The sequence below is a fragment of the Acartia tonsa genome, chromosome 11 (genome assembly GCF_053477335.1).
Source record: "Acartia tonsa isolate MP-2025a chromosome 11, ASM5347733v1, whole genome shotgun sequence".
Taxonomy (NCBI): domain Eukaryota; kingdom Metazoa; phylum Arthropoda; class Copepoda; order Calanoida; family Acartiidae; genus Acartia; species Acartia tonsa.
In genome coordinates, this window is record NC_137270.1 from 18,499,297 (window position 1) to 18,516,901 (window position 17,605).

The following is a 17,605-nucleotide window of genomic DNA, read 5'->3' on the forward strand; positions in this document are numbered from 1 at the left end:
TGAAAAACCATTTTAGTTCTTTTTGCACCGCTAGAAGGTGAGCCCCAATCACCTAGGGGTAAGGGATGGAAAAAAATAGCCTAAAACCATTTAGGGACTGACGTGAAGCTTCTCTAAAATAGAGAACTCAATCGGTTCAGTAGTTATCAAAATTTAAGCTACAGACAATAAAAGATTTTTACTTTATACTATAGGTTTTAAATAATATATCAATTTAAAATATTATTTAATTTCAGATGATTACTGGGGAATATTATAATCAATAGCAAGAAAAAATGAGTTGAATTACATTTACGGATTTAAAAGAAAAGTTATACAAAAGTAGAACGATGTTCAATTACAAATGATTTATCATTGTTGGAACAATGTGTACATAATAATAAAAATAGTATTATTATTCGTAGGTAAGATTTTATCATTTACTATTTCTAAGCATTAAAACCGATTAATATCCGCTGGATTGAAACATGTTCTCAGCCATACTGAAAATCATGAATTTAAATCAATAAACTTTATTTTAGATAAACTAGGTTAAATTTTATTACTTTTAATTTTGATATCCGCAGAAAGCTGTCTATAATACGATGCGATAGGTAAATATCTTATTTTTTAAATAAGAATAACATATTGTATAGTGTAGAATCTTCTAGTGACAAATCAATTCTATTATATACGCTGTATTTATGTTCAATTGTACCTCAATCCATACGCAATGGGGGAAATGTGATATACATATACTTTTCAGTAATATTATTGATATTTTCGAATCTTTTTATTTACTTTCTCTTTCTTTCTCTCTTATTGCATGACCTTTGAACATCTGCTGTATAATATCCTTTTGTCTGTCAATAATTACTTTGTGATTCGCAACTTTTTGTCGTTCTTCTTATAATGGTATAACCAACAAGTGAAATAATTCTTAAATAATATTTGGGGGGCAAATGGAGAGGTCGACAATTTTACTATATGTTGCCTTGCAACGACAGATGAAAACCACGTATAGGGTTCGTGTTTGTTTAAAAATTAATTTCGTTCTTGGTATAAGCTGTGAGCAATCACACTTTTTACGCTTTTTTGTGCTTACTTTTTAGATAACTAGAGGTTATGCCCCTAGCCTTAGGTTTGGAAAAAGAATTTCCTAAAACCATCACAGGAGTTATGTGAAGTTTACTTATTGATTTTAATGATAATCTATTTAATAATTTACCAATATTGCATTCTTTTTTTAAAAAACCCAATAAATTATAGAATAATAATAATAAAAAACTAAGTCAGTTTAGTAGCTTTTAAGTGAGATCTTAAGCTTCAGACTAAAAAATCCTTACTACTTTATATAATACTAGCGGCTACGTCCCTAGAGGCCTCTAGAGGCACTTGAGGAGGAGAGAGTCGAATTTAATAATTAAATTTCTTATTTTAGATTTTAAAAGAAAAAGTAAAAAAAAATATTTTTTTTGGGGGGGGGGGAAGATTTTTCATTTTATGGGGGGTTTGGGGTGTCCCACCCCCCAAGAAAATAGTTATAAACCTTCCTGGGACCTATGAGAAGCTACCCTGTAAAGGAGAACCCGATCGGTTCAGCGGTTAGCGAGATCCTTCGCTACAAACAAACAAACAGACAGACAAACAGACACACAGACATCGTTCTACTTTGTATTATAGATGATAATATTGAGAAAATGCATGAAATAGATCGAGAGGTTAAAAATAGCTGGTAACCACTTTTCTCCCGAGGGACTAAAGTAAACCATACAACATCGGAGAAAACTTTTAGGCATAGTCACCTAAATCGATCGAGGACAGATTTCCTCCTTACTACTAAAAATAAGTTTTTCTTTCAATTCAAGCTTTCTAGAATGTTATCCATCTACTAAACCGATTTTGTTCTCCGATTTATGGAAGCTTTACATGGGTCGTAGGATGGTTGAGACTTTTTAACATCGAACATCCCCTTTTTTGGGGGAGGGGGGTGTATCAGAGTGATGTGGTGTAGTGTATAGACCCTTGTAAAGGGGGTCAAGAGTTGAGGTCTCCATGAGGGGTGTAATTTTTTGTATTATTATTAGAGATGCGCATAAATTTATCGTCCAATGTCTTATCCCTTTAGATCCCTGTTTTGGATGGCTCAAAAAAATTAAGGAGGGGTAAATATTGACGCAATAGTAATTGTAAGAATATTACCAACTTTTACTTATTCATGTTTCAAAGAATATGTAATGTGTTTTCAAATTTATATAAACTAAATTCAAGAATAGTAATTTCCAGTATGGCATCCAAACCGGATTATTATTCGCTGGACTAGAACCGTTTCTCATCCATTCCGAAAAAAAATATATAGTTTCATATTACAGACAGTTTTCTACAAATATTAAGACCAGTTTTGTTAGACTTAGTTTTAGAGGGGTGTGGGGAGAAGGGATTCATATTGCAGTTCTGAAAAGAAAATGTTTCAACACTCGTATACGTATAAAGGCCCAGCTAGACATACAGTGGCTCCCCAAAAAATAGTTGTAAGCCTTTCAAGGACTTTTAAGAAACTTCATTGTAAAGGAGAACCAGATCGGTTCAGCGGTTAGCGAGATCCTTTGGTACACACAGATCCTATTACATTTATATAAGAATGATGTAAAATTTACATTTATTATTGATTTTAGGTCATGATGATATCTGTGAAAATTTTACTCCTCTTCTCCTGCTGTGTTAATTTCTTGAGTGCCACTAATCAAAATAGGTGAAACATTAATTTGAAAAAAGTATTTTTACTTTTACATTTAGGACTTGACTTCTTTATGTCCCTAGTGGACAGTTATGTTACTTTGTTACCAAGTCCGTTTAATTTAAAACCTTTAATTGTAGATTCTTACAACATGTATTTAAAAACAGTAAAAGTGTCGAACTATGACGTCAGAAAAAATTAACAATTAAACAATAAGAAGCCAGTATTTATTGTGGTAAAATATATAGCGGCCTCTCATTGGTTAATTGTTAATTTTTTCTGACGTCACAGTTCGACACTTTTACTGTTTTCCATGTATTTAAGTATGGCTTAAGATGAAAAGTTTTGATAATCAAAGAAGTCGTTCAAAGTTTCAAGGAGACCTGTATGAACAAGGCCTGTCGGATTATACCTGGAACCCAAATTTTGCTCACTAGTTCCCAAAGTTTTGTATTAACGTTTCTAAACAACTTTGGGGACTTGGATTGAATTTTGATTAGTTGGTTGATTAAGTTTAGTGTCCAAACATTTCAACCACTAATTGTAATTTACAGAAGGGGGTGATTTGTGTATCATCATTTGGGATGTACGTACATCAATTTAATTGTCCCTGGTAATTATGTATGCTGTAAAATTATTGATTTATTTTTATTTAAATTGAAAATTGTTTGCTATTTTAATTATAATTATTTTCAGCAAACCTCAAATGAAATTTCAATCAGAACGCCAACAAATAAACAATGAACAAGACTTTAAACAATATTTGTTTCATCCACACAAAAGTGATCATATAAAAAGAACTGGTAAAAATGAAAATGTAAAAGGGAATCGAACCCCATTACAGTCCTGGCTACAAGAGTTCGATGCCCCCAAAATTGCTGTGAGTAAAACTTCGTCACCAGAAGCGGCTAAAATTGCTGAACAAATAGCTTCACTTTTCAGGTTAGAGTACTTTTAATCCTAATTATGGTGATTTAATTTTGTCATTTTAAATACACACCATTGCATGCAGGGAGGGGACATTAATATGTAAATTATACAAACTAAAAGATTTAAAGACACTTTTCCTCATTCGTTGGCTAAAAAATTTTTGAGACTTTTATTAAAATTTGGCGGTACAGACTTGCATCTTATTAGCGCTTTGCATAAAATGACTGAATAACACATGGATTCAAGTAGTTTTGCTCTTATTATGAAGTGTCATTATTATATTATAAAAATATATTCATGTTACATAAAAATTTGTGATGTGAATTAATAGCCGTTTTTTTTACATAATCTAGAATTATGGATTAACGGACGAATAATGTTATAGAGTAGCTACGCTACTAAAATAATCAACTACCTAAAGAAATAAATTGTGTCTAAGCATGCAACTTAAGGCACAAAAGATAAAAAGATATATTTTGATTTACTACCCAAATCTGTAGACACTACCAAGGATTCAGGGACTTGTAATTTGATTTTGACTACCCCCAACTATTGAATTCCTAAATTTAAATGCATTTAAATAAATTTTTTTCCCTTATGTTTGCCACCCTTTGCATTCATTGAGCTTCTGTTCTTTAACCTAGTTGCAAAGCTACTCTATAATTCACTTGACCGTCTGTCCGTCCGTCAGTCAGTCAGTACGTCCTTGACGCTATGGGGTAAGTGAGATTTTCATGGCTGCAATTGAAGACAAGTGGCTGAAATTTTTGGTTAAGACTCGCTGTATCTATAAGCTTGAATTATTTAATTTACTTTGTCCGTCAGTCTGTCGGTCATGCATAAAAAGAAGTTAAAATGTTTTGATTAAATTTTCTCACAATTTAGCAAAACAATTGACAGATTTTTTCTCATCTTTTTCTCATCCTGTATTTAGTAAGCATATGTGAACTTCACATACGACTATTTAAACTTCAACTAATATGTGTTCAAACTGTTTGTATAAAAAAAGATTTTACATATTTGTACTGCTTTTTATTTTATATTTTGCATGTCAATGAACTGCAAACATATTGTAAGATGTAAGACAAAATTTTATTTAATATAGCTCATAACCAACATAAATATGCTTAAAAGAATTGAATTAGGAGCCGTCATAAAGGGCAATTACTTTGTAACTTGAATTTGTCCATAAGTGTCAGTGCGTCTGTCAGATTGATATAAGAAAATCTACATATATTCTTACCTTATGCTATCTTTTAAACATCTCACAATACTTTTATATATAAGTTTTATTGTTTTAAATAAAAAAAATATATTGCTTCGCTACTAGGCAAAAATTGTCTTCGTTACAATATAGTGAAATGAAGTTTTTGTTTGACCATTAAGATCTCCGAAGCACATGAAGTTTTCCCTTTCCTGGAAGTCTTTAATTAGGTTTTAGGCCATTTTTAAGTCCCTTTCTCTCCCCTCTAATACAGAGCTCCTGAATTATGTGGGTGAAGCCACTATTTATGTGTAAAGTATTAAGTGCAATGTTGTTTATATAAATCAGTAGAGTTAAAATGTGAATATAGTTTTAATTTCATATACCTAAATAAATGTCATTTACAGGTTGATATTAATTCAAACTTTCTGTTTACCAGGTTCAAGAACAAAATTTATACATTTCATAAAAATAAAAATACTAGAGGCTGCGCCCTTAGCATCCAAGGGCAAAATAACCAAAAACCACTCTAGGACCTATGTGAGGCTTCCCTAAATTGAAGAACTCAACTGGTTGAGTGTCATCGAAATCTACAGATTTAGACAAAAAATCTTTACTTCCTTATATTAATGTATTCCTATTTTTTTTTAAATAGTGGCTACGCCCTTATGGTAACTTTTCAGAATGGTGGGGGGACAATCCATTAACATAAATTATTAGCGGTTAGAGAATACTTATGCTTTAAAAACACAGACAGACGGACATGCTAACAGTTTTTACAAAGATCTGTGGAAAAATCCCTTCCTCCCTAAAAACGCACTTAGAAAAAAAGTTTCTTTTAAATTCTAAAATTAAAAGTTGAGGTGCCAATAGAGGTCTGTTGATGCGCAGCCGCTAGTATATGATAATAGGAAATATTTTTTTTATCAATGCAGAATATTTTTGTATATGATAGGAGTTATAATACCATAATTTCTTATAATAATAGATGTTATATTAACAGCAATTATTAAACATTCATAAATATAAAAGTCGGTGCTTTCCCACAAAATGCCTAAAAATCACACAAATAACCCTCATCCCCCCATCATATTTTTAGAACATTTTGAAAGTAAGTGAATTTTTTTTTACCCAATATAACCTAACCTAAACTGACTTAAAGGAATAAACAAAAAAACGAAAAACTTCCCTATCACTAGTTTCAATTCATTTAGAGAATATTGGGGGGGGGGGGGGGGTTCTATGCTCACCAGGGCACTTTGTGGGAAAATGCCTTAAATCCTATTACGCACTATTTATGCTACCAAGGTCAAAATCCGCCTAAATATCAACACGTATTTCATCAGTCAATGATTGTAGTTTTCCTCAATGAAGGAGGGTACAATAGACCGTAAATTTCACTTGTACCTAAAGTTTTATGACTGTGTTATCTTTTTTGTTGTCTCAAAAACTTTGTTTATTGAATTTTAATCGATTGGTTCAAAACTAGCAGTGTCAAAATATCCTACTAATAATTTTATTTAATGTATCCCAATCGTATTATCCTTTAAGGTGTCTGATTTTTGCTTGGTAAAATGCTAAACCTAATTCTAAAATGCATAAAATTTCTAATTCTTTACCGACATGTAGGTAAAAGATATAAAGTAATGGGATACTATAGCAAAATACTGTGCACAACAGGGTTCAACTTTTAAAAAGAATGTTTTTTAATTTGATCTATAGTATAAACTTTTAGTCAAATTTTTGTATTATTTTAGTATGCAGAATGCCGCTAACCCTCAAAAGATTGTTCCAGTTGAAAGAAAACCCGTTCAGGTAAATATATAAGGATTTGAAACTAAACTATATGATTTGAAATGGCGGGAAATTTGTCATTAGTTTAAGTTGCTAATATTGACCTCATTTGTAAGTCCGTTTGTTCAGTAGGAGGGGAGGGAATGAGGTAAAATGGGTGAATTATTATTTTAGCCAGCTGAGCGTTATCAGAGTACATGAAAATCTGTTGCACTTTCCAAATAATTATATATATCGATTATTATATTTTTTTATTTGCCTTTAGGAAAGTCAACCTATGATAACAGGACCGACTGGTGGTATTGCTCCAGCAAACAATATCAACAATGCCCAGCAACCGGTTTTTAATCCAGGTAAATGTTACTTTCTTCAAGATATGGTCTGTCAGTCCGTCCCTACAGATAGATCTTATTGTTGATTTGGGAATTTTAGAATTGTCCAATAAATTTCAAACTTTAAATAATGGATCCTACAACAATTAAAAACAGTTTAGAAACCGTAGCAACAACAAAATCGTTACCAGAAAATGCATACTTTTTACAATCTTTTTTTTTTAACTTTTGCGACAACTGATTTTTTTGTTTATTATAAAATTACTACATTCATCTGATTTTTGGAATGATGATTTTGGAATGACAACAAGGTAAAAAACAAAGCATCTTCATAATTATAATTAAATTAAGAAAACAGAAAATGCATATCTGTTATGTAAGATAGGCGTCTTAATATTTTATGCAAACATTAGGTATGAAATCTTTCATGGTTAGAGTCGTCCTTGATTACACTTTTTAGCAACTTTTGTATTGGTTTTTGAATACATATGCATGTAAATGTTTAGGTATTTTGATTGTATTGTGTAATTGTTCTTTTTATTACCTTTTTTGGCCTTGTTTTAAGCATTCATAAAAAATATCCCACTTATATTTAATTGGTTTTTTCATAGGTACAAAATTTTAATTTTATATTATTTTATCCCAAAATAGACTATTCAAAACACTTAATCAAAATTAAACTTTTCCAAAAATAAATTTTAATTAGTTCGAGAGAACAGCATATTAATATAGTACACAAAGAAGAATTTAATAAGAAGTGGTGCAGCTTTTATAAAACTTTTGTTAAAAAGATTTTAAAGAGCATTTTTTACTAGAACTAGAATACTAGAATTTCTCCAAGAACCTTATTTGATGTAAAGGAATTAATGTATAATAAACGTGGATATGATGACAGGGGGGGGGGGAGGGGGGAATTATCGTCAATTTAAGGTTGGTAACATAGACCTCATTTATAAATAAGATCATTGTGTAAGACGGGAGGGGATGGGGTAAAACAGGTAGATAGACTGATCGTTATTTTTAGTAAGCTACAAGTTTCAGAGTACATGATAATCTGGTGTAAGATCCAAGTAATAATAAATCTCAAAAACAGAAAAGATCAGGGATCTCAAGAGATAAGACACGGGGTGTTAAATTGATAAACAATCCCAATGATGATAAACAAATTTGCCCCATTTGTGAATTAAAGATATTGGTTGAGAGGTTTGAACCAACCAATCAAATAGATCATCTACGCTTCTGAAAAGAATCAGGGATCTAAAGGGATGTTAACAATGTCCGATAAATTGTTGTATATCCTCTAATAATGATAAACAAAATTACCCTTCTGTAGATTACAATTAGTTGTTGAAACGTTTGGATACTCAACTAAATGAACTAGCCAATCAAAATTCATTAAAAGTCCCCAAGGTTGTTAAGCCAATGAATAAGAAAACGTTTTTACAAGACTTTGGGAACAAGTGTAATTAACAGCCCAATATCCCCTCTCTCACTGGAGAAGAATACATAATCCTGGTTGAGTTGATTAGATTATGTGAATATCAGTTCAAAACTTTTTTTATGAGAAAAATTCTGTTTCTACAAATAAACACAACTTAAAATATGTTGTATATTTTATCATAATTATTAAAAGCGAAGCTTTTCTATAATTAGGGTCGGTCCGTCCGTCCGAGATAGATAGCTTTTATTCGTTAATTTAGGCATGTTAGAATTGTCCTGTCGATTTCAAACTCTGCATGATGATTCCTGTAGTAGTTGGGTACGATTTAGAAAGCGAAGCAACTCTATAATCAAGTCTTAAAATGTAAGTATGTCCATAAACATTATCCTGTATCAAGCAGATTTTCAACAAATTTACTTACAATTTTTCTTCGACTCTTATACTTTTATATTCTGATTATTCAGTTCTGACACTATCCATTATTGTCCGTTTGTCCTATCGTTTCAGTGCTTCGCTTTTATGGATGTTGTCATCCTTGTTTACTTAAGAATAATGGTAAAATTTCAAATTATTTATATTGTGCTGTTTTTTATGGACTCTGAAATTGTTCAGGAATGAAAATGACAGTTCTCAGAAAGACTTTTAAATCTTTAAACTTTAATTCTACTTTTTTCCTTGTAAAATAGAATTGCGTGGATTAGAAGTAGCAAAAAATATAATTTCTTAGGAATTTATAGATTACTAGCGTCTTCGCCCCTAGCCTCTAGGGCTTCGCCCTATGAGGTGAGGGGAACTCAACTCCCATATATAGAATTTATTTTTAAAAAATAGGCTCTGCTACATGCAGGCTGATGCCTAGTACAGATTTGTTAAAAAAATTTCGCTCTGCTGATGCCTACCAAAAAAAAAGGGGGGGGGGGTTGGAGGATTTTTTGTTTTTGGGTGGTTGGGGGTGTCCCACCCCCCAAGAAAATAGCTTAAAACCACCACAGGACCAATAGGTATATACCCTGAAGAGTAGAATACAATCGGTTCAGTGGTTACCGAGATCTTAAGGGACAGACATCAAGCTTCTTTGAATTATAGATAATGGACTCAAGTGGTGGAATGTTTGTCTGTTTGTGCATATAAATAGATCTCGCTACCCAATAAACTGATATGTTTCTCTTTTACTATAAAGATTCTTGTTTGTCTCTGAAGATTTTAAAAATTCTTTTATGGTTTAGTGGCCTTATCATCGCGTATGGACACCCCCCCCCCCCTTATTCACTTTAATTAACCATATTTTGTGGTCTAACCTTTTCCCTTCTTAAACTTTCAGTAGAGAAGCCCCTAGAGGCTAGGAGCGAATCCGCTTGATTGTTTTTACCTAGTGTAAATAAGCGCTTGTAAAGCTGCCAGTATTTGAAATTGTTTAGCATATGTCTAGCATACAACAGAGATATGAATTTAACCACTCAGCCGATGTCATGGACCATCTAGGAGATCACAAAGTGACTTCCAAGCGATCATCGATATGGTGATGGAGTCAACCATCAACGACTTCTCACGCTCAGGACATGACATTCTATTCATCATCATGGCTTTGCTATCTTTATATTTCGGAAAGAATCAAAGAATATATACTACAGAAATGATTCTGTGAAATATAATCTTACCTTGTACTGACCTTTTTGGGACATGTGTTGAAAAGAACATGGATAGGTTGCTGACCAGCTGTAGACCTCCACACACAGCTTGATTCAGTTGCTGTGTCGCCTCAGAAATGCTATCTTTATACTTTTTCTAATATCTGGTGACATACTTTGTAGATGTAACCTCTAGTTGGAGGTTTCTATTGAAAAAAATAAGACACCTAGTGGCCAAATTATCGACTACATAACACACGTGTTTGTAGAGAAATTCTGCAGCTGCTCCTTGGAAGGTTATGTGTGAATAATTAATGTAGCAATTTCTATATTTAGATGCTATGGGTGTGAGTCTGTCCACGGCTGGCCAACAACCTTCTGGAGATCCAGGTAAAAAAATAAAGTTCTATAACAAACAAAATTTCAATCTTTAAACTCATGACTTTGGCATAACACGCAGCGCATCCGCTTGTTGTGCGAGGGTAATAGGTTCGTCTATAAATTCAACGATGCAATGTGTCATAGATTAAGAAATCAATGGTTCATATTGCTAATATGTCACTTGCGACATTAATTTGCTAAACATTTCAGCAACATTTGATGAATAGCATTTATCTATCGTATTATGGACAACTTTCACGGATATTAAAATAAATTATTATTATAACAAGACTGGTATTTGAATTATACACTTTTTTAGTATCCGTAAAAATGTCTGTAATACGATTTTATACATGAGAACCGGTTACAATCCTGCGATTATTAGTGGGTTTAGAAGCATACTGGATAATATATTATATTTTTAGAAGCAACGCAGTTTCAAATCAACCTAGCTTTGAATGTAGACCTCAAACATGGACAACCTAATAAGGTAATATGATCATATTTTACTTTATGAAATTTTTCAAAAGATTTTTTAAAATCCTCGAGTTTCTTAAAGGTTGCGTGATTTTATATCAAGAATGAACACATTCTAATTTAGCTAAATTAACTGTATATAATTTAGATTTTAATTCATTGCATATTAACTCGTCTAACACAATGTAATATCTATAACATGTAATAGTTATTTCTTTCATCGTATTATAAACGGCTTCCGCGGTTTTAATCTTATGATTGTACATTTATATATTCGTAGAAAGCTGGATATAATACGATGCTAGACATAGTTTTTTCGTATGGATGAGAACCGGTTCCTATCCACCGGATTCGAATGAATACGAGAAAATAACAATAACTTGCTTGTCAATTTGTTTTATAGAGATACATTAGTTAATCCTATTATAAAAAGTAACAATGTTTAGTGTCAAGCTAAAAATCTCGGAAATTGCTGGTTGTAATTAGTTGTAATTTATATCTTTGGAGGCTATTTGTTTGGCCTTCCACGCCTCCAATAAAGACTAGGGATGAAGTAACTAGGAGTATAATATAAATATTATGGAACAATTCATATCAAACTCAAATTTAGTGATTAATTTACAATTTAACATCACACATTTCAATCTATCAAAATAAGAATCACTAAATCACTTTTGTAACCCTTTATAGATCCGCTACTTATGGACAAAATAGTAATTGAAAATGTATAAATAATTAGCCAGACCACGGGTGGACCCTCAGATGTAAAAACTTAATTTTAGTGTTTGGCCAAAATGACTTAGCAATTGTATCTGTAAGTACGTCTAATAACACCCTTTGCTATTTTTAAAATCCTAGAAAATTTTTTTTGCAAGAAAATTGCATAAATTCGCAACCTTTTTAGCATCACTACTTAACTCGAGTTTTAAAACTTTTTATATAAAATCCTTTTTACAAAAAATATCAATAATTACTTAAAATTAAACCTGAAAGAAAAAAAATCTCATTACACGTGTTAATTTTCATGTTTTAGGTCTTTTTTTGAGGAAAGTATAACTTCCACATTTTTGACAATAATATATTTTTTTAACATTTCAAAGTAAAATATAATAAAACTTAAACGATTTTTCTTGAATTATCAGTTGAAAATTTCATCAAACATGCAATTTAAGTGATGAAAATTTAATAAAATCATTTTTTGAATGTTTAGAATTACCAATTTTCTACATTTAAAACAAAATGTTAACAAAATTTAAAAACATTCTAATATATAACTGTAAAAATCAATAACATTTTATAAAATGATGTTTTAAAAAATAAATCATTAAGAGGTATTAAAATGCATTTTAAGTTGCTTAATGAAACATTTAATAAACTAATTGAATCTTTTTGTGACCATATTTAAAATTTTTTGTATATACACTAAGGTGTTTTTTAATAAAAATCTTTGTTAATTTCTGTTTTACGACAAAAAAAGAAAGGGACTTTTTTTCTATTTCTAGGTTATCTTATGCAATTTAAACTATATAATATGAAATAAATTTTAATTGTCTTTCTTTTGAGCCACAAAACATTGTAAAATGTAACATATATGCAAAAATAACAATTTTTTTAATGAATATTATAATATCCTTATATGACATTGCATCAGAGCTTATTCAGAGATCATATGTTCATGAAAAGTAGCCATAACTTGGAGGGTTGCGCTATTTATTAGAATATTAAATAAACTTGAATGGTAAAAATATTAGCATAACCTTTGTCAATTCAAATGCTTTAGGTATATGATTCGGAAAGTTAGTTAAAAAATAGAGAATTTGCTGTGTATACTGTTGAAAGACTTTCAAAAATGTAAATTACAAAGCAATCCTAAAAGATCGGGTCGTAGGCGAGTCTTAGTCGGAGGTTTTCTGATAGCAAATATTGCGTTATTGGTATACAATGTAAAAAAAAAACATTTTAAAGAAATTATTTAAATAAAACCCAACGTGTATTGACAGTACAAACATCTTAATGCTAGCAGACATATGTTTATCAACATTTGCCGAAAACTATTTCCACAAGAAAAATTATTCAGGTTTCTACTTTATAATTTCAAATATTTTTTTCTGATAAAATGTTTGACATATATCGTATAATCATTTACCAAAAAAAATATTTTGATAATTTAGATTTCAGAGAAGATGAATCCCTTCAAAAAACTAAGACGACATTTTGCATCTTCTGCTATGACATTTTAGAAAAAAATATAAAAAAAACAAAATTTAGTATGAAAACTATTTTTATCGATTTTTCTGAAGGTATTATTGTATTCTGTTGGTTTGTTATTACCATTTACTTATATCGAAAGTGCCAAACATTGTACCCTAACTTATTCATTTAATAAAAAACTAACCGTGAGACCTTTATCAAATTAAATTACATCAGACTAACATTTCAAAATAACAGGGCTCGGCAATTGCCCAAAGAACAAAAAAAAATGTTATATCCCTATAGCGAAAAAAATGCAATTTATGTGTATCTAAATTATTGGTTGAAAAGTTTCGACACTACTGGTTTGAACCAACCATTTAGGAGGAAATAAAAGTACACAAAAATATTCAGCTAACAAATAAGAAAAGGTTTTTGTTAAAACAAGTTTAATTTGCAGTCACCAAAAATGTATAACACAACATTTTCTTTTTCGTTTGCTCAATAACTTTGAGGACTTTTATCAAATTTGAGTTGGTTCATGAATCATTAAGTTTAATGTTCAAACGGTTCAACCACTAATTGTAATCAACAAAAGGGCAATTTTGCGAATCATCATTAGCCAATTTCCGTGGTTTTATTGCGGCCTAATGCGGTTGCTTTGCCGAGCATAATATCATAAAATTAACATTTCGCTTTTCATTAAATTATTTCAATTATGAATGTGCGAGGTTCTTCATTCATGGTGGAGTTTTTGGATTTAATATATCTCATGAATATGAATATTTTTATGGAGTTATTGTATCAACATGAGATTATAGACATATTTTTTTCTACCCGTCAGATCCTTATATAAAAGTATCAGTATTCACTATGTCTATGTGTGTGCGTGTCTCTCTCTGTCTGTACTGAAGGATCTCGATAACTTATGAACCGATATGTTTTTTGCTTATCTTTGTAGCTTATCATAGGTCTAGGCCACCACCACACACTTAAGATAAATTGCCTCCAGAAAAAAATATGTTCCTTTAATTTTCTCTAAGCTAAAGGTTATTTATCTGTTTTGAATTGTATAAAACTTTAAAATTCAATCTTTTCCGCCAGTAACTTTTTTTAAAGTACGATGTCGTAATCCCTAAGATCCCTATAAAAGTTATTTTTAGTTTAAAGTGCCACAGGGAGAGCTAACTATTATGTTCCTGCCTCAAATAAGGTAAATTTTTTCAGTATAGCTTCGAAACCGAATAATATCCGCTGGATTAGAGCCGGTTCTGAGTCAAATCTGCTATATATCTTTATCTGCTTGTGCATCAATGATTGTACTTTGCTTCTTATGGATGTAGTCATCCTTGTTTTCTTATACACGGGAATGGTTATAGAATACGTGGATAGATCGACAAGGGAAATTTTTTCGTCATTTTATATTGCAAATATGGATCTTATTTATTGGTCAGGTCGGTCATCTTGTAGGAGAGAAGGGGATGGGGGGCAGCGTTATTTTAGCCAGCTGCAAGTATTATTTCATTAAAATGACAAAGCCCAATCTGCACCACTTTTGTACTTTTGATTCCTGTGACGTCATAAAAATGAGGGAGATGAGAGGAAAAGTGGGAAAGAAAACCCTTAAGAAAGAGATGGAGAATTCTTCATTTTTATGACGTCACAGGAATCAAAACTGGTGCAGATTGGGCTTAGTCTTTAAAAATCATAAAAATCTGGCGCAACATCCAAGTAATAATATATCCATTTGAAGGGACACAAACGGCGGAGCTTCTATAGAGATGACACAAGAACATCTGAAGTTGATGACTAAGGAATGGATATAGAATATACGTGGATATTATGACAGGAGAAAAATTGTAGTCAATTTGGGATGCTAACATAGAACTCATCTGTTGATCATTTTATTCAACCAGTAAGAGGGGAGGGGATGAGGGTAAAGGGGGTGGATGGATTGTATCGTTAATTTTGCATGGTATGAGTTTCATTTTAAATAGAGAACATGAAAACCTGGTGTAACATCCTAGTATTAATATATCCATTGGGAAAGGATACTGGAAACCCAACTAGAATGATCATGCTTCCTCAAGGTAATTTTTATGATTTGATAATCAGGGTCTTGAGACCGAATAATATCCGCTGGATTATAGCCAATTCATTCAATGAACCATTTCATAGTGTAGACAATTTTCTACGAATAATAAAATAAAAATAATAATATTAATACCAGTTTTGTTATCCCAGATTTCGGCACGTCAGTGCTAACATAACTGGGATTAATCTTATGATTTTTCATTAATCAAAAAAGCTTAAAACTATACCTGGAAATGAAAGAACCGATAATTTCATATTTAAAGAGATCTCAACTGACAAACAATAAAAAAAAGAAGGCTATATATCTGCCACTTTCATAGTTAAATTATTTTTTCAAGGTGGAATGTTACTGATGTCTCTAAAACCCTACTCCAACAAAACAGAACCTGGAAGTAAGCCAAATTTCCAGGAGGACAAGGCTGGAAACCTGGAGTTAGTGGCTGAATACCTCCAACAATCACTTTTTAAGGTAAAGTTTCTTTTTTGAGTTTTAAAGTTTCAGTGTGGCTTTGAGATATTACCCCTCAGGGGGCGAAGGTCTGGGTTAGCGAAACTGGTATTAATGTCATGATTTTTATTTCATTACTTGCAGAAAAACTGTCTCAAAAATCAGCCATATGACGTCATAAAAATAAGGAAGATGAGAGTAGAAGTGGGAAAGAAAACCACTAAAAAGAGATGGATTATTCCTCATATTTATGACGTCAAATGGCTGATTTTTGAGACACTTTGTCCAGTTACCTCACTATGGTGCATGTTGTCTTCTATGGTCATATACCTTATTACCTAATTGTTTTTTTTTCTTCAGAAAAATCCTGATATAATCAAGAACAATGGCAGTGCCATCTTTAGTCAAGATCTGTTCACCAAGAATGGAGCTTCTACTAACAACATTAGGAACACAAACATTTAAGCTATTTAAAAATATCAGAGCCGTGAATACTAAATTAATTTCATTTCAAATTACTAAAACTTTTGATACTTTATTGGCGTCATACTTGTATTGTTCAGTAACTAAAGGGAAGTGGGTAACAAGAAGAAGGGGGATGGGTTGTGGGTCAATTTTAGAATTGTTTGTCCTAATCCTGATCCCTTGTTCCTGTCAAATATAATTATCCTCTGATTCTGATTTTGGAATGATACTCAGAATTTGTTTTTGTTTTATAAAAAACTTGAGCTAAAATCTTGTTGAAATAAAAAGAATTGAATCTGATGACAATATTCAGAAAGTTCAGAGTAACCCAATAGATGGGGTTGGAGAATTTTATCTAGATAATAAACAAGGAATATAATAATTATAGAATAAAACAATAGAGTTTTCCCAGGTTCTACGAAATACCAGAAAAAAAAATTCTTTTACCAGAAAAGTGGTAAAGCTGGTCAACCTGGTAAAATTTACCAGTTTCGTGGTAAATTTTACCAGCAAAAATTTTAGCCAAAAAAGTAGTAAATTTTTACCATTTTTTTTGTAAAATTTGACGAAACAAAAAACCCCGTTTTTTGTGTTTTAAATTAAAAACAGCTCTTCATAATCAGTTGTAGTACTTTAAAATAATGACTTCTATACAATGAAGCCTAAATTTAAAATTTTTTTTTTTTTTTTAAATTTTACCACTTTTGGAAGTTTTACCAAAAATGTGGTCAATTTTACAACTCTATTTTTCAGGTTAAGTCCGAATTTTCGGACTTAGACAAAAAAACGCAATTTGGTCAATTTTTACCAACTTTTTGGTAAAAATTGACAAGGTAAATTTTTAGGCTAAGTCCAGATTTTTGGACTTTGACAAAAAAAAAAACTTGGTAAAATTTGACCAACTTTTTGGTAAAAATTGACAAGGTAAATTTTTAGGCTAAGTCCAGATTTTTGGACTTTAACAAAAAAAAAAACTTGGTAAAATTTGACCAACTTTTTGGTAAAAATTGACAAGGTAAATTTTTAGGCTAAGTCCAGATTTTTGGACTTTAACAAAAAAAAAAACTTGGTAAAATTTGACCAACTTTTTGGTAAAAATTTTTACTTTTTATTGAATTTTTTCGCATAAAAGAAGCTAACTTTTTTTTAAAACCTTGAAAATTATTTCATCATTTCTTTTAAAACATCCTCCCGCATCGTCAAAAATATATCAAATTTAATATTTACTTATTTGAGCTAGCTTCATACGAATTAAAATTAAAAGAAAAAAAATCCAGGTGTGTGTGTTTACGCAGATGTGCCGTGTGCATTTGAATTTATCGATTTTTCATCTTTAATATAAATATAAGCTTTCGTATATTCCCCTGAATGTTTCTAAAAGAAAGACAGAGATTTCGAATTATAGAGTAATTTCGCTACAAAACTTATATTTTTAAGTTTTGAAATTTATGGCACCTCTGTGCGCGCATGCGCACTATTGATAAGCTTATGATTTTTTGAATATA

The 17,605-nt window shown here is 31.2% G+C and overlaps 1 protein-coding gene, 1 long non-coding RNA gene and 1 other non-coding gene across 3 annotated transcripts; 2 read left to right on the forward strand and 1 right to left on the reverse strand.

The window, feature by feature from the left end:
* Positions 1 to 251: 251 nt before the first annotated feature.
* LOC145331157 (uncharacterized) lies at positions 252 to 14,919 on the forward strand. The gene is made up of 9 exons (XM_080175783.1): positions 252 to 404; positions 2,655 to 2,731; positions 3,413 to 3,658; positions 6,608 to 6,665; positions 6,910 to 6,997; positions 10,382 to 10,435; positions 10,852 to 10,916; positions 14,257 to 14,306; positions 14,847 to 14,919. The coding sequence occupies exons 2-9, from the start codon at positions 2,658 to 2,660 to the stop codon at positions 14,917 to 14,919; spliced, it is 708 nt and encodes a 235-aa protein (XP_080031909.1). The 5' UTR covers positions 252 to 404; positions 2,655 to 2,657.
* On the reverse strand, positions 9,870 to 10,073 carry LOC145332984 (small nucleolar RNA U3). Its single transcript, XR_013884397.1, has one exon. It is a non-coding gene; the product is annotated as a small nucleolar RNA U3 (small nucleolar RNA).
* A 227-nt stretch (positions 14,920 to 15,146) lies between the features above and the next one.
* Positions 15,147 to 16,100, forward strand: LOC145331158 (uncharacterized). Its single transcript, XR_013883692.1, has 3 exons — positions 15,147 to 15,183; positions 15,526 to 15,656; positions 15,996 to 16,100. It is a non-coding gene; the product is annotated as an uncharacterized LOC145331158 (long non-coding RNA).
* Positions 16,101 to 17,605: the final 1,505 nt, after the last annotated feature.

What these genes read in the sequence shown, in the direction of transcription:
- LOC145331157 (XM_080175783.1), top strand. Translation starts at nt 2,658, where the DNA reads ATGATGATATCTGTGAAAATTTTACTCCTCTTCTCCTGCTGTGTTAAT. An exon ending in CAAATAGCTTCACTTTTCAG is followed by an intron (nt 3,659 to 6,607) that starts GTTAGAGTACTT and finishes GTATTATTTTAG; the next exon opens with TATGCAGAATGCCGCTAACC. An exon ending in ACAACCTTCTGGAGATCCAG is followed by an intron (nt 10,436 to 10,851) that starts GTAAAAAAATAA and finishes TTATATTTTTAG; the next exon opens with AAGCAACGCAGTTTCAAATC.